Below are 23,358 nucleotides of genomic sequence, written 5' to 3' on the forward strand. Positions count from 1 at the left end.
CCGTATGAGGAGGGGGCAGCATGATACCCCGTATAAGGGGGGCAGCATGATACCCCATATAAGGGAGGGCAGCATGATACCCCATGAGGGGGGGCAGCATGATACTCTATGAGGGGGGCTGCATTATATTCTGAAGGGGCTACATTATAATCTTTGGGGGAGCTGAATTATAGCATATGAAGGGGGCTACATTATAGAGAAAGAAAGAACAGAGAGAGAAAGAGAGAACAGATTAGAGAAAGGAAGATCAGAGAGAGAGAAAGATTACAGAGAAAGAAAGAGGGAAAAGAAAGAACAGAGAGAGAGAAATAAAGAACAGAGAGAAAGAAAGAGAGAACAGAGAGAGAAAGGAAGAACAGAGAGAGAGAAAGAAATAACAGAGAGAGAGAAAGATTAGAGAGAGAGAGAAAGAAAGATTAGAGAGAGAAAGAAAGATTACAGAGAAAGAAAGAGGGGAAAGAAAGAACAGAGAGAGAGGAAAGAAAGAACAGAGAGAGAGAGAACAGAGAGAAAGAAAGAACAGAGAGAGAAAGAAAGATTAGAGAGAAAGAGGGGAAAGAAAGAACAGAGAGAGAGAAATAAAGAACAGAAAGAAAGAGAGAACAGAGAGAGAAAGGAAGAACAGAGAGAGAGAAAGAGGGGAAAGAAAGAACAGAGAGAAAGATAGATTAGAGAGAGAAAGAAAGAAAGATTACAGAGAAAGAAAGAGGGGAAAGAAAGAACAGAGAGAGAGGAAAGAAAGAACAGAGAGAGAGAGAACAGAGAGAGAAAGAAAGATTAGAGAGAAAGAGGGGAAAGAAAGAACAGAGCGAAAGAAAGAACAGAGAGAGAAAGAAAGAATAGAGAGACAAAGAAACAGAGAGAGAAAGATTCTATAAAGATACTATAGCAGCCTGGCTTCCATTGTAGTGCCCATCTGAGCCTCCCGGTGCAGGACATATCATGATCCGCTCATATGCCTGACATCACTGAGTCCAAAGCGATCCCGCTGTCCACGCTGTCGGAGACGGTGAAGGATCTGAAGCATTTTCAACAGGACAATGACCCCAAACACACCTCCAGGCTGTGTAAGGGCTATTTGACCAAGAAGGAGAGTGATGGGGAGCTACGCCAGATGACCTGGCCTCCACAGTCACCAGACCTGAACACAATCGAGATGGTTTGGGGTGAGCAGGACCGCAGAGTGAAGGCAAAAGGGCCAACAAGTGCTAAGCATCTCTGGGAACTCCTTCAAGACTGTTGGAAGACCATTTCCGGTGACTACCTCTTGAAGCTCATGAAGAGAATGCCAACAGTGTGCAAAGCAGTAATCAAAGCAAAAGGTGGCTACTTTGAAGAACCTAGAATATAAGACATATTTTCAGTTGTTTCACACTTTTTTGTTAATTACATAATTCCACATGTGTTACTTCATAGTTTTGATGCCTTCAGAGTGAATCTACAATTTTCATAGTCATGAAAAGAAAGAAAACTCTTTGAATGAGGTGTGTCCAAACTTTTGGTCTGTACTGTATATACAGTATATGTATCTTTTTTTGGTAGGATGTGGGCAATTAGCACTAATGCTCTGGGGCCCCATTTCTATGTACACCCGACTTTTAGTTAAAGGTGCGGCAGTCGCGACTTTAGTCACCGCTCAGTACAAAGTGAGCAGCACCGATAATCGGGTCCCAATATCTGTACAGTGGCCACCTACCAGCACACTGTCTCCTCTTAGGCTATGTTCACACTGGGCGTTTTTGATGTTAATTCCCAGCTGTATTTGACAGTACCAGCAAAGAATCCCATGCACACAGCTTGGGTTTTTGTCATCTGTATTATGCTCCTTCCTGCGTTTTTTTTACAGCGTTTCTCACCCATTTATTTAATGAAAAAAACAATATATCCATTGTTTACGTCATTACTAGCCCCGCCCCCTTGCGTGACGTCGCCACAAAAGAGCGGCGGGAGAGTAGTCTGACTTGGGTTATGCGGCGCGAACATGGCGCACATCTCAGCCATTGGACTCATGGTGCCAGCCGTGAGCCACTTCCAAGGTCCGGAGAAGAGGCGGCATCCACCGAGCGGAGATGCAGAGAAGGGGCGGAGCTCAAATCAGTGTCCCGCCCACATCGCCACACACCGAACGGCGTCTCCTGCGTAGCCACTTCCCACGTTACGGACCGGTCCACTCCAGCGTGGGGTTGCTGGGGACTCACTCACCCGACGTCGGGTGACGCCCTGTGAGGGCGGCGGAGGCTCTTGTCTCAGACCTTCCCCGAGGTAGAGGAGAGATGACATCACAGGTGTGACGCACTCAGCACGTGACCTCAGTATTGAGCTTCCCTTCCGCTCGCATACTCCGCCCGCTCGCACACTATATATAGGCCCCGGGGTGACAGAAATCGCAACTTAGGGAGACCAAACGCCACAGACCCTCATATAGGCTAATATGACAGCAGCGTCAGTGCGCCGTGCATTCGGATCAACCACATAGTGAACACTGCAGCAGCGCAATATAGCAAGGAGCGCTCCCAGAACCACTTGCGCCGCATTTATTCAAATCTGAGGGGTGGAGCTGATGAAAACGTGATTACTTAATAAGCGCGCACTTTCCGGAACAGGTCAGAAGCACGTGATCGACTCACCCGAATCTGCCGGACACGGGTCCGTAAGGCCAGCATTGTCCTGCCGTTCAGTGTCAGAGCTGTGTCCACCGAATGCCAATCACATGGCCGTCGTTAAAATGTAGCCAACCAGCACGCGTCTGCTTTGACTCCGCCTCAAACATAAAAACCAATCGGCTCGCAGCCTTCCTTAGCCAATCTCCCGCGAAAACAGCGTTTTCTAATCACGTGTTTCCTCACCGGCGTTCTATAACCTCAGCTGTAATGTGTTATCCGTTGAGTGACAGGTCAGCCAGCCAATCAGAGGCGTACCTACGTCCAGGATTGGAGTCTTGAGAGGCAAGAAGTAGAGAGCTGCTTGCGGAAGATGTCCGGGCGCAGAGGCTCAGGGCGGGAGCGGACTCCCCGGGGTGAGAGCTGGCGTGTGGCCGGGCTGAGTGTGGTGTGTAGTGGGGATGCCGCGGCGCCATGGCTTTACTAGTAGCTGAAATAAAACCTACGTATTCGGGCGTTTCTTACGTGTGCGGGACGTGCATGCCCCACAGTCACCGTGTTCTGTAGCGCGCGGAGGAGCCTGTCCGTATCTACATGTGGTGGGTGGGTTTACATGGGACTGCAGGCAAAAGGACCGCATTATAGTGCAGCCTCCTCCCCAGCCCTGCACCCTGCTGCTAGAGGAGGGTCATGGGCCGAGCAGCAGCCTGACCTGGGTCCTCTGCGCAGGGGCAGACCCCCGAGGACAGGCCCGAGCCCTGCACACACTGGGTGTAATCCACAGACAATATGTCTGTAATCCAGTGTGACACTGACCCACAGTGTGTACATAATCCACAGACTGACCCCCCCCCCCCCCCCAGTGTGTGTGTGTAATCCGCAGTGTCACAGACTGACCCCCTTGGGGGGGGTGTGTGTGTGTGTGTGTAGAATCCACAGACTGGCCCCAGTGTGTGTGTGTGTAGAATCCACAGACTGACCCCCAGTGTGTGTGTGTGTGTGTAGAATCCACAGACTCACAGACTGACCCCCAGTGTGTGTGTGTGTGTGTAGAATCCACAGACTGACCCCCAGTGTGTGTGTGTGTGTAGAATCCACAGACTGACCCCCAGTGTGTGTGTGTGTAGAATCCACAGACTGACCCCCAGTGTGTGTGTGTGTAGAATCCACAGACTGACCCCCAGTGTGTGTGTGTGTAGAATCCACAGACTGACCCCCAGTGTGTGTGTGTGTAGAATCCACAGACTGACCCCCAGTGTGTGTGTGTGTGTAGAATCCACAGACTGACCCCCAGTGTGTGTGTGTGTGTGTAGAATCCACAGACTGACCCCCAGTGTGTGTGTGTGTGTGTAGAATCCACAGACTGACCCCCAGTGTGTGTGTGTGTGTGTGTAGAATCCACAGACTGACCCCCAGTGTGTGTGTGTGTGTGTGTAGAATCCACAGACTGACCCCCAGTGTGTGTGTGTGTGTGTGTAGAATCCACAGACTGACCCCCAGTGTGTGTGTGTGTGTGTAGAATCCACAGACTGACCCCCAGTGTGTGTGTGTGTGTGTAGAATCCACAGACTGACCCCCAGTGTGTGTGTGTGTGTGTAGAATCCACAGACTGACCCCCAGTGTGTGTGTGTGTGTGTAGAATCCACAGACTGACCCCCAGTGTGTGTGTGTGTGTGTGTAGAATCCACAGACTGACCCCCAGTGTGTGTGTGTGTGTAGAATCCACAGACTGACCCCCAGTGTGTGTGTGTGTGTGTGTAGAATCCACAGACTGACCCCCAGTGTGTGTGTGTGTAGAATCCACAGACTGACCCCCAGTGTGTGTGTGTGTGTGTAGAATCCACAGACTGACCCCCAGTGTGTGTGTGTGTGTAGAATCCACAGACTGACCCCCAGTGTGTGTGTGTGTGTGTGTAGAATCCACAGACTGACCCCCAGTGTGTGTGTGTGTGTGTGTAGAATCCACAGACTGACCCCCAGTGTGTGTGTGTGTGTGTGTGTAGAATCCACAGACTGACCCCCAGTGTGTGTGTGTGTGTGTGTAGAATCCACAGACTGACCCCCAGTGTGTGTGTGTGTGTGTGTGTAGAATCCACAGACTGACCCCCAGTGTGTGTGTGTGTGTGTGTGTAGAATCCACAGACTGACCCCCTGTGTGTGTGTGTGTGTGTGTAGAATCCACAGACTGACCCCCAGTGTGTGTGTGTGTGTAGAATCCACAGACTGACCCCCAGTGTGTGTGTGTGTGTAGAATCCACAGACTGACCCCCAGTGTGTGTGTGTGTGTGTGTGTGTGTGTGTGTGTGTGTGTAGAATCCACAGACTGACCCCCAGTGTGTGTGTGTGTGTGTGTAGAATCCACAGACTGACCCCCAGTGTGTGTGTGTGTGTAGAATCCACAGACTGACCCCCAGTGTGTGTGTGTGTGTAGAATCCACAGACTGACCCCCAGTGTGTGTGTGTGTGTGTGTGTGTGTGTGTAGAATCCACAGACTGACCCCCAGTGTGTGTGTGTGTGTGTGTGTAGAATCCACAGACTGACCCCCTGTGTGTGTGTGTGTGTGTGTAGAATCCACAGACTGACCCCCAGTGTGTGTGTGTGTGTAGAATCCACAGACTGACCCCCAGTGTGTGTGTGTGTGTAGAATCCACAGACTGACCCCCAGTGTGTGTGTGTGTGTGTGTGTGTGTGTGTGTGTGTGTGTGTGTGTGTAGAATCCACAGACTGACCCCCAGTGTGTGTGTGTGTGTGTGTAGAATCCACAGACTGACCCCCAGTGTGTGTGTGTGTGTGTGTAGAATCCACAGACTGACCCCCAGTGTGTGTGTGTGTGTGTGTGTGTAGAATCCACAGACTGACCCCCTGTGTGTGTGTGTGTGTGTGTGTAGAATCCACAGACTGACCCCCAGTGTGTGTGTGTGTGTAGAATCCACAGACTGACCCCCAGTGTGTGTGTGTGTGTAGAATCCACAGACTGACCCCCAGTGTGTGTGTGTGTGTGTGTGTGTGTGTGTGTGTGTGTGTGTGTGTGTGTAGAATCCACAGACTGACCCCCAGTGTGTGTGTGTGTGTGTAGAATCCACAGACTGACCCCCAGTGTGTGTGTGTGTGTAGAATCCACAGACTGACCCCCAGTGTGTGTGTGTGTGTGTGTAGAATCCACAGACTGACCCCCAGTGTGTGTGTGTGTGTGTGTAGAATCCACAGACTGACCCCCAGTGTGTGTGTGTGTGTGTGTGTGTAGAATCCACAGACTGACCCCCTGTGTGTGTGTGTGTGTGTGTAGAATCCACAGACTGACCCCCTGTGTGTGTGTGTGTGTGTGTAGAATCCACAGACTGACCCCCAGTGTGTGTGTGTGTGTAGAATCCACAGACTGACCCCCAGTGTGTGTGTGTGTGTGTGTGTAGAATCCACAGACTGACCCCCAGTGTGTGTGTGTGTGTGTAGAATCCACAGACTGACCCCCAGTGTGTGTGTGTGTGTAGAATCCACAGACTGACCCCCAGTGTGTGTGTGTGTGTGTGTGTGTGTGTGTAGAATCCACAGACTGACCCCCAGTGTGTGTGTGTGTGTGTGTAGAATCCACAGACTGACCCCCAGTGTGTGTGTGTGTGTAGAATCCACAGACTGACCCCCAGTGTGTGTGTGTGTGTAGAATCCACAGACTGACCCCCAGTGTGTGTGTGTAGAATCCACAGACTGACCCCCAGTGTGTGTGTGTGTGTGTGTGTGTGTGTGTGTGTGTAGAATCCACAGACTGACCCCCAGTGTGTGTGTGTGTGTGTGTGTGTGTGTGTGTGTGTGTGTGTGTGGAATCCACAGACTGACCCCCAGTGTGTGTGTGTGTGTGTAGAATCCACAGACTGACCCCCAGTGTGTGTGTGTGTGTGTGTGTGTGTGTGTGTGTGTGGAATCCACAGACTGACCCCCAGTGTGTGTGTGTGTGTGTGTAGAATCCACAGACTGACCCCCAGTGTGTGTGTGTGTGTGTAGAATCCACAGACTGACCCCCAGTGTGTGTAGAATCCACAGACTGACCCCCAGTGTGTGTGTGTGTAGAATCCACAGACTGACCCCCCCAGTGTGTGTGTGTGTGTGTGTAGAATCCACAGACTGACCCTCTGAGGTGTGTGTGCTCACGCTCATAAGCCAGACTATTGGGGTATATAGTCCACAGACTGCACCTTTCCATCCCCGGTGTGTGTGCTTGCATGTAGCGCGCAAACTGCCCCGTGTGTGTGTGTGTGTGCGCTTGCATGTATTGCGCAGTCTGCCCCTCGTGTGTGTGCGCTTGCATGTATCGCACAGTCTGCCCCTTGTGTGCGCTTGCATGTATCGCGCAGACTTCCCCTCGTGTGTGCGCTTGCATGTGTCGCGCAGACTGCCCCTCGTGTGTGTGTGCGCTTGCATGTGTCGCGCAGACTGCCCCTCGTGTGTGTGCGCTTGCATGTGTCGCGCAGACTGCCCCTCGTGTGTGTGCGCTTGCATGTGTCGCGCAGACTGCCCCTCGTGTGTGTGCGCTTGCATGTGTCGCGCAGACTGCCCCTCGTGTGTGTGCGCTTGCATGTGTCGCGCAGACTGCCCCTCGTGTGTGTGCGCTTGCATGTGTCGCGCAGACTGCCCCTCGTGTGTGTGCGCTTGCATGTGTCGCGCAGACTGCCCCTCGTGTGTGTGCGCTTGCATGTGTCGCGCAGACTGCCCCTCGTGTGTGCGCGCTTGCATGTGTCGCGCAGACTGCCCCTCGTGTGTGCGCGCTTGCATGTGTCGCGCAGACTGCCCCTCGTGTGTGTGCGCGCTTGCATGTGTCGCGCAGACTGCCCCTCGTGTGTGTGTGCGCTTGCATGTGTCGCGCAGACTGCCCCTCGTGTGTGTGTGCGCTTGCATGTGTCGCGCAGACTGCCCCTCGTGTGTGTGTGCGCTTGCATGTGTCGCGCAGACTGCCCCTCGTGTGTGTGTGCGCTTGCATGTGTCGCGCAGACTGCCTCTCGTGTGTGTGCGCTTGCATGTGTCGCGCAGACTGCCTCTCGTGTGTGTGTGTGCGCGCTTGTATGTGTGCGTGCGCTTGCATGTGTCGAGCAGACTGCCCCTGTGTGTGTGCGCGCTTGCATGTGCGCTTGCATGTGTCGAGCAGACTGCCCCTCGTGTGTGTGCGTGCTTGCATGTGCCGTGCAGACTGTCCCTCCGGTGTGTGCGCTTGCATGTAACGTGGAGACTGCCTCTCCGGTGTGTATGCGCTTTTATATATCTATAATCCATATTCTGTCATAGGTACTCTGCTGCATTTTTTTTCACGTCAGCCTAAAACTTTTGCAACGTAAGAATGGTTTAAAAGTATAAGTGTTAGGATAGTTTTACACTAGCGTATGGCGGAGCTGCGGAGGGATGTGGACTTGCTTCGGCTCCTGGTGCGCCTCCTCGGTTCAGCTCTGCCTATGTCGGCATGCGGCCTGTGTACCCTATCTTTAGCATTGGGTACGCAGGCCATGCCGATGTATGCCGATGCCCCCGCATGCGTAGTTTTGACGGTGCGGCGACCTGCGCCGAGCGCAACGTGTTGCATTTTGGTGCGGCCGCCGCATCGTGAATACAACGCATGTGGAAGCATCTGCATACATCGGCATTTCCTGCATACCCAATGCTAAAGATGAGGTATGCATGCCGACATAGGCGGAGCTGAACAGAGGAGGTGCGGCAGGGGACAGAGCTTCACGGAGGAAGTCCGCAGCTCCTCCTTACGCTAGTGTGAAACTAGCCTTATTAGTTTATTTTATGAAATGATCAAACTAAATAGAAATGAACAAGAAAAATTCAAACCAATATTTGGTGTGATTGCTTTTTGCCTTTAAAACAGTATCAATTCTAGATACACTTGTACATAGTTTTAGAAGGAGCTTGACAGGAAGACCATTCCAAACATCTTGGAGAACTAACCACAGATCTTCTATCGATGTAGACTTGTGCAAATCCTTTTGTTTCTTTATGTAACCCCAGACACACTGGATGTTGAGCTCAAGGCTCTGTGGGGGCTATATCATCACTTCCAGGATTCTTTGTTCTTTCTTCTGAAGATAATTGTTAATAACATTGTATGTTTAGAGTCCTTTGTCCTGCTGCAGTATAAATTAGCTACCTGTATTTCTCAGGAACCTCCCACATGCGTCACTGTTGCCTGCCGTTACTCACTATTGTACCACTCTTCTGCCTTTTGGCAAACAGTGTATTGCAGCCAAATATTTCATATTTTGACACTTCAGTCCAGATCCACTGCTGCCATTTTCTACACCCCAGTTATGTTTTCTTGCAAAGTTCAGTTGCTTGGTTGTCAAAACTCTGAGTGTCCCGGGACCAGGGGGCTCCTTCCTTGTCTCAAAGGCCTGTTTCACACTTACGTTTTTCTTGTCAGTTGTAATCCGCCAAAAAGGCGGAGAACGGATCCGTAGGCGTTGAAATACCAACGGGAGCCACCGGACCGTTGGTGCGCCGGGATCCGCCGATCTGGGAAAGTCAAAGGATCCGCACTTAAAAAAAAAAAAACTGCCGACGTAGCAGACGAGAGCCGGGATATCGCGGGACGAGGAGAGAGAACTCTCCAGCGGCCAGACTGGATTTAGGGTTAAATATGTAGCAAGAGGCAAAAATGCGGATCCGACTCCCCAAAAAAGTTGCAGTGTCCGTCCGGTGATGTCAGCGGACGCCAAAATTTTGGCGGATCCGCAGAAATATGGATGCAACGGACGACCGTCAGTCAAAATCTGCCGCTAATGCAAGTCAATGGGGAAAAAAACGGATCCGCCAAGAAAAATGGCGGATCCGTTTTTTGTTGCAAAACGGCGGATTTTGACTGATGGTGACAAACCGATGTGTGAAACAGGCCTAACTCAAAGGGTTCCCTACGGGCTTGCTCTGTTCCCGGGTTAGTTCTGATGGTGAAGATGCCAGGGCCAAGTACCTTGACTTAGCTCCTGAATTTGCCCTCGGTCTGTTCACCCCCCCCCCCCCCCCCCCCCCCCCCCCGTAATATGAACAGGGGTAACAAAAAAGATCAACCCTGCAAATATACACAGACATATAACAAAGGTATACACCACCGAGTGGAGGATGGGGTTAAACCAAAGTAGGAGAAGAAAGGGAATTATCACAGACTCAACCTAGCCACAGTCACATGTAAACCTACCAAAAGCCTTCCCCTGTAAGGCTGAGTTCACACGTGGCGTTTTTTTCACGTTTCCGCGGCGGTTTTAACAGCGCGATTTTGCCGCGAAAAATTTTGCGGAATCGTGGCGATCCCGCACCCATAGGAATGTATTGTTCCACTTCCCGCATGTGGCTGTGCACACCGTTCGAAAAGTAAGCCGAACAATTGCGGATGGTACCCACGGTCCGGAGGAGAGGAGACTGTCCTCCGGGCTTTGGGTACCATGTCCCTGTAAAAAATAGAATTTAAAATAAAAAATGGTGTTATTCTTACCTTCAGACGTCCCGCCTCGCTTCACGCTCTCGTTCCCAGTACAGTAATCCTTTGTGAAAATGCCCGCGATGACGTCCCGTTCTCGCGGTATTGCGAAGTCTCGCGGTCATTCGCACGTCATCGCGAATTACCGCGAGACGTCGCGATCCCGCGAGAACGTACGTTATCGCGGGATCGCGACGTCTCGCGGTAATTCGCGATGACGTCGTGCGAATGACCGCGAGACTTCGCGATCCCGTGAGAACGGGACGTCATCGCGGGCATTTTCGCAAAGGAATACTGGGAACGAGAGCGTGGAGAGAGGCGGGAAGGCTGCGTGGGACGTCGGAAGGTAAGAATAACACCATTTTTTTATTTTTTACATTTTATCTTTTACTACTGACGCTGCATAGGCGGCCTCAGTAGTAAAAAGTTGGTCACACTTGTCAAACACTATGTTTGACAGGTTGGTCACACTCGTCAATCAGTTATCCAAGCGATGCTACAGATCGCTTGGAAAACGCTAGCATTGTTCCTCATCCCTGTCCTCATGGCCCCCATGAGAAAAGCATGTAAAACAAAAAACAAAACCATCCTACTTACCTGCGCACCCTCGCAGCATCTTGTTCCGTACCCAGCAACTCCTGTAGCCGGCCGATCATGTTTCCTCTGCTCATTAAGGGAATTAATATTCACTTAGCAGCCTATGGAAGTTGAGAGAGGTGAATATTCATCACTTTATCGAGCGGGGGGCATGTGATCGGCCAGCAGCAGGTGCTGCTGGAAGCCTGTGGCTGAAACTGTGCGCACTATAAGAGAAATATTGATTGCCAGTGCAGTGAATTTTCATTTCTCTTTAGTAGTTGGGCACAGGAGTTAGCCGCAGCCATTGGCTCTTGCCTTCTGTGACCCACTGCTCTGCCGCTTCCTCCTCCCCCGCCGTCTTCTAGTCCTGAGGAGATGGCTGTGTGCCATAGGTTTGCCGGCACTGTCCTATAATCCTATAATAACAAACAACCTCTAGCCATGCAGCAAAAGCTTTCTCTCTGATGAGTACTAGCCATGACCCAGATTATATAGGAGATTGGAGTGGCTAACAGTGCACAGCAGAGAGCCTTAGCTCCAGGAGCTCTCAACAGAGCAGATTAACCCCTGGTTCTAACCAGTTCAGGAATAGGAGAAATTAGACACCTACGGTCTTCTGGCTCCTCTCTGTCGTGGTAAACCTGTGACATTGGCCTTGTTTCCATTTCAAAGATATGGCTTTTCTCTAGTCACCTTCCACGACAGCCATATCGGAGGATGTCTACCCGCCCTAATGGGGGACAGGAAATGCACAAGAGGTTAAATAACCCTCCCCTTCCTGCTATATCCAGTGTTTTTTCCTGTTCCCTATGGGGCATGAAGAGGTCCTGATAGTGCTGCCTTGGCCGGCGACCGTAGGCACTGCAACATCAGATACCTGTAACGCCGGGCAGTCAATGGTTGGGGGGGCTCTGCTCTCCTCTGTAGGAAGGCTGCTCCCGTCTCCACTTTGGTGGTACTCGGGACCCTTGCCTGTCCCTCCTGCGCGGTTAAAGCGGAGCGGTGCTGTGCGGCCGGGGTCCTCCTGGAGCTCCCCGGCGTACTCCTCTCCATGCGGCATGCGATCCGGGCACGCACGTGCACACCGGAGGTGGCGTCGGGACTGGCGCCTAACTTCCGGTTTGCCTTCCACCTGCATGCCAGGCGGGAACGCACGCGCGGCCTACAGCTACTGGACTGCGGGCGTGGTCCGGGGTCCCAGCCACTGGCCCTTCTGGACTGAGCGTGGCTGCTTTCGTCAGAGGATGGAGCACCGCCGAGTGTGCAGGGGCAGCCGCTGAGCAGCTGGGGAATTCAGCTGCGGGGAGGGGTGATTGAAATGACCCTCACCCATGGACCGAGGGGAGGAGAAGGACACAACACGCTGAATGGACCTCGGTTATTCTAATCCTGGTCTGGGTGCGTCCAGGTAAGGCCATTATCTGTACAGTTTCAAATTTCAAAAACTGACCGTCACATCCAAGTATAAACATTGTGTGAACAGGTGCTTAACCTAGAGTCACCAACTCATATACATTCAAGCAAAATAGGAAGCACACTGTAGCGCCATAACATGCAAATATGAAAAATGAATTGCATTAGAAATATGAAAAATTGAGAAAGATTAGCGCGTAAAATGGCCAAGTTATGTGTACCTGGAAGCCACGTTAAGGCATTTCTTGTTTTCCAGGTCCCTGTCTATGCCAATCCTCACTAAGACTGAAGTCTCCATCTGAATGGGAACCTATGAAAAATCCTCTGTTTAGACTGAAGTCTATATCTCTGTGGAGGGGAAGTGGCCCTGCTTTGATTAAAAACGCCTGCGGCTAACACTTTCTGAGTGAGCACTCCACCTGTTAGGTGCAGGCGTTTTTAATCAAAGCAGAGCCACTTCCCCTCCACAGAGATATAGACTTCAGTCTAAACAGAGACTTTTTCATAGGTTCCCATTCAGATGGAGACTTCAGTCTTAGTGAGGATTGGCATAGACAGGGACCTGGAAAACAAGAAATGCCTTAACGTGGCTTCCAGGTACACATAACTTGGCCATTTTACGCGCTAATCTTTCTCAATTTTTCATATTTCTAATGCAATTCATTTTTCATATTTGCATGTTATGGCGCTACAGTGTGCTTCCTATTTTGCTTGAATTATCTGTACAGTGACTGTGGCAGACTGACCATGGACGGCGACAAACCCTTACTGCCTGCTACTGCAGAGCACAGCGTTACCCTCCTACTGTAAGTAGCGGGGTCATTCCCCCCTTTTCTGTCCAGAGTAGTCTCGGAGGTGGCTTAGTATTTCTTCTCTCTCTCTTGTAGGGAGACAAGGCCTCTGACCCTAAAAAGAATAAACCAGGTGTGGTTCCAGGCTTACCACTTCATATAGGGGTAGCTTTGTCAGCCCTGAACGGACGATGTATTACGTACAGAACAGCCCTCCCTACTGGACAGTATAAAAACTCTCATCGGATAAGAAGTCCAATCTTCTATGATGACATTTTCCCAGCCACAGCCCCCTCCTGCTAGGAGGAAATCTGCATTGACTTGGGTGAATTTGATACCTCTAAAGGTTGCTTGGGAAAATGAGGGTTCCACTTCCACCCTCAGATCTGGGAATACTCTCTCTCTTCCGAAGGTGCCTCCGGCCATTCTAGGCTGAGCGTGACTACATTCGTCACGGCCGCTAAGCAGCTTGAGGCTGGGCTGGGACGGGAATGAGAGACCAGATTAATTAGTACGGGGGGGAGGAAATGGAATTCTCTATATAAAATGAGTTGTTTGGAGGGGCTGAAGCCTTTACGGCTGGTAATGGACCCCTCCCGAGAAAGACTTGGTGTCACCTCAGAATTGAGGAATCTGTTTTTCCCCTTGGAAGGAGATGGCTCCTAATGGGAAGTCCCTAAAGTTGACGTGCAGGAGAGCGGCTCTTCCATTTAAGGGTAACTCTCAATGGCAAGCTTGCTCAGGAAATCCTGGGACGCCTCCATAACCCTGCTTAAGGCCAATATAGCCTCTACATGTGTAGCTGCGTCCCTGTCTGCTGGTGGCGTACGCCGGAGGATCACCTCACTCAGGGAACCTCCAGGGAAGATGTCCATGCAGGCGTACCTCCAAAAATACTTGCTGTCAGACATAAAGACACTTCTGTAAGGCAATCTTCCCAGTTTCACGCTGTGCGTGACTGCTCCCGTCGGGTGTCAATTGCTAGGCGGCTTGGAGCAGGTCCGGGACCAGAATGGGAGACCAGCGGGCAAATCGACAGGAGATAGGCAGAGGCCGCTACTCTCGCCTCTCAATAATTGTATAACCCTCAGGAAAGCAGGGTTATAATAAAAACCCTTGAACCAAGTGGTAATTTACAGATGATCCAGGATAGTCGGTTAAGTCGGCAATCCCCCTCATAGGACAAATTGGGTGTTGGCCACAATAGACCTGAGGGACGCTTACTATCATGTCCCGATTCATCCAGACCACAGGAAATTCCTCAGGTTTGCGGTTTTCCAGGGTCCCCGGGTCAACCACTACCAGTTCAAAGTCCTGCCGTTTGGGGTGTCATCAGCCCCTCGAGTGTTTACCAGGATAATGGCAGAGGCAATGATCTTCATTTGCCAGCAGGGGATTTGCATTGTCCCATACTTAGACGGCCTTATAATAAGGGCTCCATCCACGTCTCGCCTGAACCAGGACGTAGAAAAGTCCCTGGAGATTTTACAGTCCTTGGGTTGGATCCCCAACCTGGAGAAATCAGACCACCTCCCTTCTTCAGGGAAGAAGTTCTTAGGGATACTCATGGACTCAGGAAGGCGAACATCTTTCTTACCCAGGAAACGACAACTCGACCTTGTTCAGAAGTCCTCCAGGTTCGGAGACCAGAGAGCACCAACCCTGAGACTCAATGTCCATCCTAGGTTCGCTTACAGCGTGCGTCCAAACTGTTTCCTGGGCTCAAGCCCATACTCTGTTCCTTCGGTCCTATGTACTCCGGTGTTCGAAAAAGTATCGGAATACTCTGACCAAGAGAACCCACTCTTCCTGGTCATGTGAAGGCGTCTCTCCTATGGTGGCTGAACTACCAGAACCTCCAGTGGGGCGTCAGCTGGGATCAGCTCTCCCTGGAAATTGTCACCACAGACGTCAGTCAGAGAGTCTGGGGTGCTATAGTGGAAAAATCACTCTTCCAGGGGGTATGGCCCCCAGACATCAGAGCCAGCTCCTCAAATGTGAGAGAACTGAAGTCTGTGGAGGAAGCGTTGAAAGCATCAACCCTTGTCCAAATAATCATGTACGTGTCTGCCCAGACAATGCGGCTACAGTGTCCTACATCTGACACCAAGGAGGCACGAAATTCTTCAACCAAAAAATTGGTAGCTGCAAGAAATTTTTCTTGGGCAGAGAAATGACTGTTGTCCATATCAGCAGACGAACTTCCTCAGCAGGAAGGATGTTCTTTCCGGGGAATGAAGCCTAGACCAAACAGTATTTTTGCCTCTGGTGTCAAGGTGTGGAAATCCCGATGTGGACCCTTTTTTGCCAGTGGTCAAAACGCGAAGGTGGAAACTTTTTTCCCTCAGTCCCACCGACGGAGCGTGGGGAGTGATGCCTTCTCCCATCCGTGGCAGTTCAATCTGGCTTACACCTTCCCTCCAATTTCCCACGGTAGCGAGAACACTGCAGAAGATACGGGCAGAACAAGTCGCTACAATCCTAGTGGCTCCCTTGTGGCCAGGGAAAAGCTGGTACGGAGCCCTACGGAACATGGCTCAGGAAGGCCCAATACTTCTGCCCCTAGAGGTCCAGTCTCCTTTACTAAGACCCTCTACTGCACCCAGACCCGCACAGAATGAACCTTGCGGCCTGGCTACTGAAGCCGGAATTCTAATGGCTTAAGGCTTTTCCGAGGAAGTGATCCAAAGTCTACAGGGCCACCGGCCATTCTAGACTGAGCATGACTAATGCCATTTACGGGAAGATTTGGAAGATGTTCTCATCTTGGTGTTCCCTAAGTGCCCTGGACCCCTTCCATCCTAATATCACACAGATCTTAGAATTTCTTCAAGACTGCTTAGTTCTAGAGCTCACTCCTAGTACACTAAGGCTACGTGCACACGCTGCGGAACGGGGTGCGGATTTGGCCGCGCGGATTTTGTAAAATCCGCAGGTCAAAAGACCTGCGGATTATCCTGCTGTTTGGCTCTGCGGTTTCACCATCTCCACAATGGTGGAGATGGGGAAACCGCTGCGGATTCCGCAGAAAGAATTGACATGTCAATTCTTTCTGTGGTTTCAAAACCACAGGAAAACTGTGCGGAAAAATCCGCACCGTCTGCACTGCGGTTTTGTATTCCCATAGGGAATAATGGTGAAAAGAAAAAACAATCCAGCTCACCGTACTGCCCTGCCGGCAGAATCCAAATCCTTGCGCACGGACTTGACCAGGCAGTCAATCAACAGTGAAAAAGAAAAAAGAGAAATTCCAGCGCGAGAAATGGAAAATTAAAAATCCATTTTTATTGTGCCAATGCATATTAAAATTCCAGCAGGTACAGCATACTAGTCGGATGACTGCAGAACAACGCTTTTCGACGCCTCAGGTCTTAATCATGATTAAGACCTGAGGCGTCGAAACGCGTTGTTCTGCAGTCATCCGACTAGTATGCTGTACCTGCTGGAATTTTAATGTGCATTGGCACAATAAAATGGATTTTTAATTTTCCATTTCTCGTGCTGGAATTTCTCTTTTTTCTTTTTCATAGGGAATAATGGTACTGTGCAAAAACTGCTGCGGACCCGCAGCGGCCAAATCCGCTGCGGAACTGCAGCAGAATCCGCAGCGTGTGCACACACCCTAAAGCAGGGGTGGGGAGTCTTTTTTTTTTTTTCTGCCAAGGGCCATTTGGATATTTATACCATCCTTCGGGGGCCGTACAAACTACGCCCACAAAGTACATCCTGACGCTGGCACTGGTTTCATGACTTAATCTTTCATTTCATGCCCTTCAATGTTCAGTAGTGAACACTGCGTGTGTGTGCTAACAGAGCAAGAAGAAATTAATGCGATTGTGGCAATCAAAATATAGTTCCCTGCCCAAGAATGCAGTCCCTGAGAATCTGCTCGGGGGCCTGATAAAAGGTCATTGAGGGCTGTAAATGGCCCTGGGGCCTGAGGTTCCCCACCCCTGCCCTAAAGGTAGAGGTATCAGCTTTTAGTTCATTTTACAATCAAAATCTGGCAAGCCATCGCTGGATCAAGCGATTCATAACCTCAGCAACTAGAATCCATCCCAGACTCCGTAGTCAGTTTCTCCGTGAGACTTGAACCTAGTTCTCAAAGGCTTGACCAGGGAACCGTTGAGCCACTGTCTTCCACAGCTCTGGAAAACTTAACACTAAAAACTGTTTTTGGTAGCAATTACTACCGCAAGGCGCATAGAATTACAGGCCCTTTCAATACAGGAGCCATACTTGACCATCACAGAAGATAACATCTTCCTAAGGTTAAATCCCTCCTTTTATGCCTAAGGTAGTCTCAAACTTTCATAGGTTCCAGGACATTGTATTACCTTCCTTCTGTACAAACCCCTTCAACACGAAAGAAGAAGCCTTTCACACCCTCGACGTCTGTAGAGTAGTTCTCTTCTACCTCCAGCAGACGGAGAGTTGGAGGATTGACCAGATTTTATTCAAATTTCCGGTCGGAAAAAAGGCGGCAAAAATTACAATCACGAATTGGATCAGGCAAGCTATCAGCCTCACCTACTCATCACAGAACGTTCCTCCTCCTACATCTCTGAAAGCCCACTCTACTCGTCAGTATCAACATCATGGGCATGAAGAGGGAATGCATCTTCTGAGCAGATACGCAGAGCCGCCACCTGGTTGTCTGTACATACATTCACCAGACACTATACACTAAATTTCAACAGGGATTTAATGTTTGGCAGATATGTTCTGCAGGCTGTTGTCCCTCCCTAAGAAATAAGTTGTTGGTATTTCTCCGATATGGCTGTTGTGGAAGGTGACTAGAGAAAATAGAACTAGTCTTACCAGTAATTCGGTTTCTAGGAACCTTCCACGATAGCACTAATTTCCCTCCCTCTCTGATACTCTTATTGGATGATTCCTACAACTTGGTGTTAACTATACATGCTAGTGTGTCCAGAAAAAACACTGGATATAGCAGGAAGGGGAGGGTTATTTAACCTCTTGTGCATTTCTTGTCCCCATTAGGGCAGGGAGACATCCTCCGATATGGCTGTCGTGGAAGGTTCCTAGAAACAGAATTACCGATAAGACTAATTCTATTTTCTCACAGTTCTTCCATGAAGACCATTTCTGGCCAGGCGTCTATGAACACTAGGTGGGTGTAGCTGGGTCCCACTAGTCGCTGCCAGTTCTTAGCTTCCGATTTTTGAAGAGAAGCATGATGTTTTTCCAAGTAGCAATGGCTGAACAGTGTATCTGCATTCAACATTGCCCATTTCTAACTGACCACAATACTGACAAATACAGGCAGATACTTATCCATCATGCCATACCATCAGGGAGGAGTCTGGCGCCAAAATTATTCTGCAGCAGCACAACAACCCCAAACAACATAGAGCCAATGTCATTAAGAAAAATCATCATAAAGAAGAGAAAGGAGCCCGGGAAGTGATGTGGCCCCACAGAGCCCTGATCAACATCAATTCTGTGTGCAAAGCGCTCCCATCAAATTTTTTTATCCTGTTAATTTATTGCAGGGATCATAATTAAAAATATATAGCGCTGGGTACTTACAATTACTCATTGCCTTTCTACCCAGCTAATTTTTTTTACCATCGTTCTATGACATGTGATTAAACACTGACTAGCAGAATCATTCTAAGCTATGTAGAAACAGGAGTTCAGTTTTTACTGTATAAGTCATAAATCACTGCAAAAGTCTTTGGCAGTGGGGGGTATTGAGCCGCTGGGTCAGTGGAAGATAAATTCACAGACAAGAGACATGCTGTTACTACATAGAGAGAAATTAGATGGCTAATATGATGACTGCAATATATTAAGATGATAAAAACTTTGATGGGAGTGCTTCTTTAAGAGATGGATTTAAGCAAGCCTACATCCACAGAAGATCTGTGCTTAGTTCTCCAAGATGTTTGGAAAAACCTCCCTGCTGAGTTCCTTCAAAAACGTTGAGCCAGTGTAGTTATGGTCTTTTGTACTGTACACTCCCTGACAGAAGTTATGTCGCTTATCCATGTTATGTAAATAAAAGCTTATAACCTGAAGTTAAATTCATCCATTGGTTGAATAAATTATTCGTTTGAAAGCTGAAACCCTCCTAAATGTGGTTTAGGTTAAGAAAATAAATTGCCATCAATGCAGAAATATTGATCATTTAATGGACACTGGTCAGATTTTGACTAGACAAAAATTGTCGCCTGGTCATATAATGCACCCAATCCTAGTTTACATCCTCACCTGTGCTCAGTAAATGATTGGTTAATTAGCGGGTGTGTATAAAAAGAAACCCAGCACCCCAGACCTTCACTTAAGCTGCAACTTGAGCTCTGACAACATGCCAAAAATCCACCCTGCGACCAAAGCCTGGATTATCAAGAGGCTGAAGACCAGATCCACTGCAGAGGTGGCTGGCACCTTTAATGTGTCTCGGCGTCAAGTACAAAGAATTAATAAAAGATTTGAAGAGACTGGTGATGTGTTTGACAAGCCCAGGTCCAGCAGACCCCGCAAGACAACTGCTCAGGAGGAACGTTTGTTGGTTAGAAAATCCAAAGCAACCCCTTCTTCCACTGCAGCAGAGCTACAACAGGCCTGGTCACCTCAAGTCCCTGTGTCAACTAGAACAGTTTGTAGGATTCTGTCTCGAAATGGCCTCCATGGTCGAATCAGTGCCCAGAAGCCAGCACTAAACTAATGGCAAATAAACTGTGTGGCATTTGCAAAGTCCCACAGCCTGCTAAACAGATGGACGCTGGAAAATTGGCAGAAGGTGGATTTCTCTGATGAATCTTCAGTAGAATTACACCACAGCCGCCGCATATACTGCAGGAGACCTACTGGAGCCCGTATGGATCCAAAATATACCCAGAAAAGTTAAATTTGGTGGTGGAAAGATCATGGTCTGGGGTTACATTCAGTATGGGGGTGTGCAAAACATTTGCAAGGTGGAAAGCAATCAATAGCCTAAAATATCAAGAAGTATTAGCTACCTTTTTATATTCCAAATCATCATAAAAGGGGTCAAATTCTGCAGCAGGACGGTGCTCCATCTCATACATCCATCTCTACAACAAAGTTCCTCCAGGCAAAAAGATCAAGGTGCTCAAGGACTGGCCAGCCCAGTCACCAGACATGAACGTCATTGAGCATGTTTGGGGTAGGATGAAAGAGCAAGCTTGGAAGACAAAACCAAATAATCTAGATGAACTCTGGGAGGCATGTAAGACTGCATTCTTTGCTGTTCCTGATGACTTCATTAATAAATTGTTTGAATCCTTGTTGAACCGCATGGATGCAGTCAAGCTCATGGAAGTCACACAATATTAAATATGACTGTAATAGCACCACAACTTCATTCACCAATGTTATGCAACATATATTTGTATTTTAAGTTAATTATTTGTTTGAATATCACATTACTTTCTGTGGCCGACAACTTTTGTCTTGCCAAAATCTGACCATTCTGTGTCCATTAAATTATCAATATTTCTGCATTGATGGCAATTTATTTTCTTAACCTAAACCACATTTCGGAGGGTTTCAGCTTTCAAAAGAATAATTTATACAACCAATGGATGAGTTTAACGTCAGGTTATACGCTTTTATTTACATAACATCGATAAGCGACCTTACATCTGTCAGGGAGTGTACATGTATAGTTGACTAGCGTAGGAGCGAATGTAATATGCTGACCCATGCACCAATATATTTACGGATCTACATTGGGTGTGTATATAAGAAGGCCATGTACTGAGTCACAGTTGATGTCTTTTTCATTTAATGAACCTGGCGTGTATACAAGTTGTATACTGATGTATTGTAGCTGTGTATAACACATGATTAGATGTACGCTTCTCTCAACTTTCATGATGTGCCCTCAGGTCACTCTTAACCACTGTATATCTTGTCCTAGTTTGTTCTGTATTTGGAAGCTTCTCTCTATGAAGCGAATATTACTCAGCATAGCTATTTGCATGTTCACATCTGCGTTGAAAACTTCATGGATAAATGGCTCTGCAGGCAGCATTCATTTTACTGACAAACCTATTGACAACACAGCAGAACTTCATGCATATCGTTCTGTGAGGTCCACCAGGTGCTGTCGGTGGCCAGTAAATATTTGTTATGCTGTGAACAGATCCTGACCATGTTCTACACTATAGGCTAAGTCCCCACGATCAGGAAATAGCAGTTTTTTGGATGCAGCGTATTTTCGCTGCCTGCAAAACGCTGCATTTGAATCACGCACGTAAATCTTCATTTGTTCATTGAACCATGCGTATTTACCACATCTAATGAATGGCTATGGTTAAAACTACACAAATAACTGACATACTGCGGCTCGTAAACCCGCACCACGGGTGAGTTTCTGCACCATCGAATAGAAGCACAGTAGATGGGATTTCTATATATTCCATCTACTGTGCTTGTGACCTAGAACGCAGCGCTTTGGACACCACGCAGGTGATCTGTGTCCGAAACGCTTCTATTCCAGACTGTGGGCACATACCCTAACTTTTTGCACCCGATTTATTAATTCACAATTTATTGAAGCAACTTTTATTTATCTTGTGGTATTTGTTTTTTTATTTTCTCTAAATCATTCAAAATGGTGCATGCAGATAATATATTTGGTGCAAAATCAAAAATGCGGTTGTTTGTGTTCAACCAGTTTTTACAACTTTTTAGTATCTAAAGTTATAATTTTTCTTTAATGTTGCAAGAAATGTATCATATTGAAATCTCTTGCTGTGTGGAGGAGGAAAGGGATGAGATTGTAGTGAGCCGCACCATGTAAATGTGATTTTTGGTTTAAAAAGGTTGTCCCCTACTTTGACATTGAGGGTCTAGTCTTAGGATAGATAATGGCTAATCAGCTGGGGTCTAACACCCCTGCCGATCAGCTGTTATCAGGGACAGAGGCTGACAGCCGGCAGTACTTACTTCCGTAGCTGGCCGTCTACTTGTAGTGGCCTGGACTTGGTATAGCACAACTGCCACCTATCCAAATCCACTGGAGGAGGAGATGTAGTACCCTGCAGCAGCCACTATAAGAAGATGGACAGATTCAGAAGTAAGTACTTCTGGCCGGCCAACATCGATAACAGCTGATCGGCATGGGTGTCGAACCCCGGCCGATCACACATTGATGACCTATCCTAAAGGGGGTTTTACACATAGCGATATCGCTAAAGCGTTACCGATTGTGACGCAGCAGCAATATTGCTAGTGATGTCGCTATGTGTAATACTTCCGACCGGCTCCCCCGCTGGCTATCGCTGATCGCGCAAGATCGTCCATTTCTCGTCGGCTGCTTCCTGCTGGAGAGGACATCAGGATCGCCGCGTCTGAAAGGTAAGTAACAACCGCTGCTGCGTCGCTACATCGCTGTGAGATCTGCCTGTTTGGCAGCTCACTAGCGACTATTTAGCGATGCACCAGCAATCCTGACCGGGTCATATCGTGGTCGGGATCGCTGGTGCATCGCTAAATGTAAAGGGGGCTTAAGGCTAGGCCATCAATTTAGTGGACAACCTCTTTGTCATATTTCAAGAATCTGTCTAAAACATCTGAATAAGCAAAGTTGTCGAGGAAAGATATAAAATTAAAAAATAAAACTTAAATCGTATAAGGCGCAAATACTAAAACCACTAAAACAAGCAAATGATTCCAGGAAATGGGAGGAACAGCGCTGATTAATCAGGCCCATTGAGCCTAAGAATAAGTGTAATAAACTACTGCTGCCGCATGACCACAGAAATCCTTAGATAAAAATCCCCGCTGTGTGATGTATATTTAGCTCCATGTTTGTATACACTCATGTGAATGGAGCCTAAGGTCTTATTCATCCCATTATAGCTCCTCATGAGAGCGTATATTTACTAACGAAATGGCAATCTGGTCGTTACCGGAAATAGGAATCTGTTCAACATTAGCTTTTTTTCTGCACCTGTTTTCAGTGTGATACTTTCATCTTTTAAATTGAGCTTGTCATGTGAAAAACGCTCTTAAGCTAACAGGGTTATAGCATTCTGATACCGTGCCGCCGACTCACTGTAAGCTTGTCTGTCTTAAGCTTGGGTCTTTCAGTCTTAGAGGCGCGACTTCAGCCACCACTCAGCACATAGTCAGCCGCCGCTCACTAACAGCTAGCTTTGTACTGATGCACTGGTGAGCTGGATGTTGGTCAGTGCCAGTTTGCGGTTACACCTGCCGCTATCTATGTACTGAGCAGTGACCAGAAGCATGAGGCTGCAGGGAGGACTAAAGTTAATTTCCTCCAAGCAGCTGGGCCTCCAGTGTGGTGGCCACACTGTGTCAGAATGCTACTAAAGGGACCCTGTCAGCACAGAATGATCAATTCAAGTACAGGCGTTCAGTGCCTCATGGCAGAGGCAATCATTTAAAGGGAATCTGTCACCTATTTTTTCTACCTCAAGTTGCGGCCACCGGCATCAGGAGCTTATCTACAACATTCTGTAATGCTGTAGATAATCCCCCGATGTACCCTGAAAGATA

General features: G+C 48.5%; 2 protein-coding genes across 3 annotated transcripts in view; one reads left to right on the forward strand and one right to left on the reverse strand.

Annotated features, from left to right (window-relative positions):
• Positions 1–2,773, reverse strand: part of METTL17 (methyltransferase like 17) — a 96,348-nt gene extending 93,575 nt beyond the window's left edge. The window contains exons 1-2 of one of the 2 annotated variants that reach the window (XM_073554753.1): positions 2,628–2,745; positions 1,265–1,340 (exon numbers count right to left, since the gene is read on the reverse strand). Coding sequence is in view for 1 of the 2 variants with exons in the window: in XM_073554752.1 (XP_073410853.1) it covers positions 2,628–2,663 (36 nt within the window). In the remaining variant the exon portion in view is untranslated. Of the gene's footprint in view, positions 1–1,264; positions 1,341–2,627 lie in introns of both variants that reach the window. The other variant, XM_073554752.1, reaches the window with a different exon arrangement.
• An 88-nt stretch (positions 2,774–2,861) lies between these two features.
• The window catches only part of PARP2 (poly(ADP-ribose) polymerase 2), a 179,912-nt gene continuing 159,415 nt past the window's right edge, over positions 2,862–23,358 (forward strand). Inside the window, exon 1 of the mRNA XM_073554751.1 lies at positions 2,862–3,016. Within this exon, the coding sequence (XP_073410852.1) occupies positions 2,974–3,016 (43 nt within the window). The 5' untranslated portion in view covers positions 2,862–2,973. The remainder of the gene's footprint in view (positions 3,017–23,358) is intronic.

Source organism: Dendrobates tinctorius, unplaced genomic scaffold (genome assembly GCF_039654945.1).
Source record: "Dendrobates tinctorius isolate UK_male_01 unplaced genomic scaffold, ASM3965494v1 ptg000213l, whole genome shotgun sequence".
Lineage (NCBI taxonomy): Eukaryota > Metazoa > Chordata > Amphibia > Anura > Dendrobatidae > Dendrobates > Dendrobates tinctorius.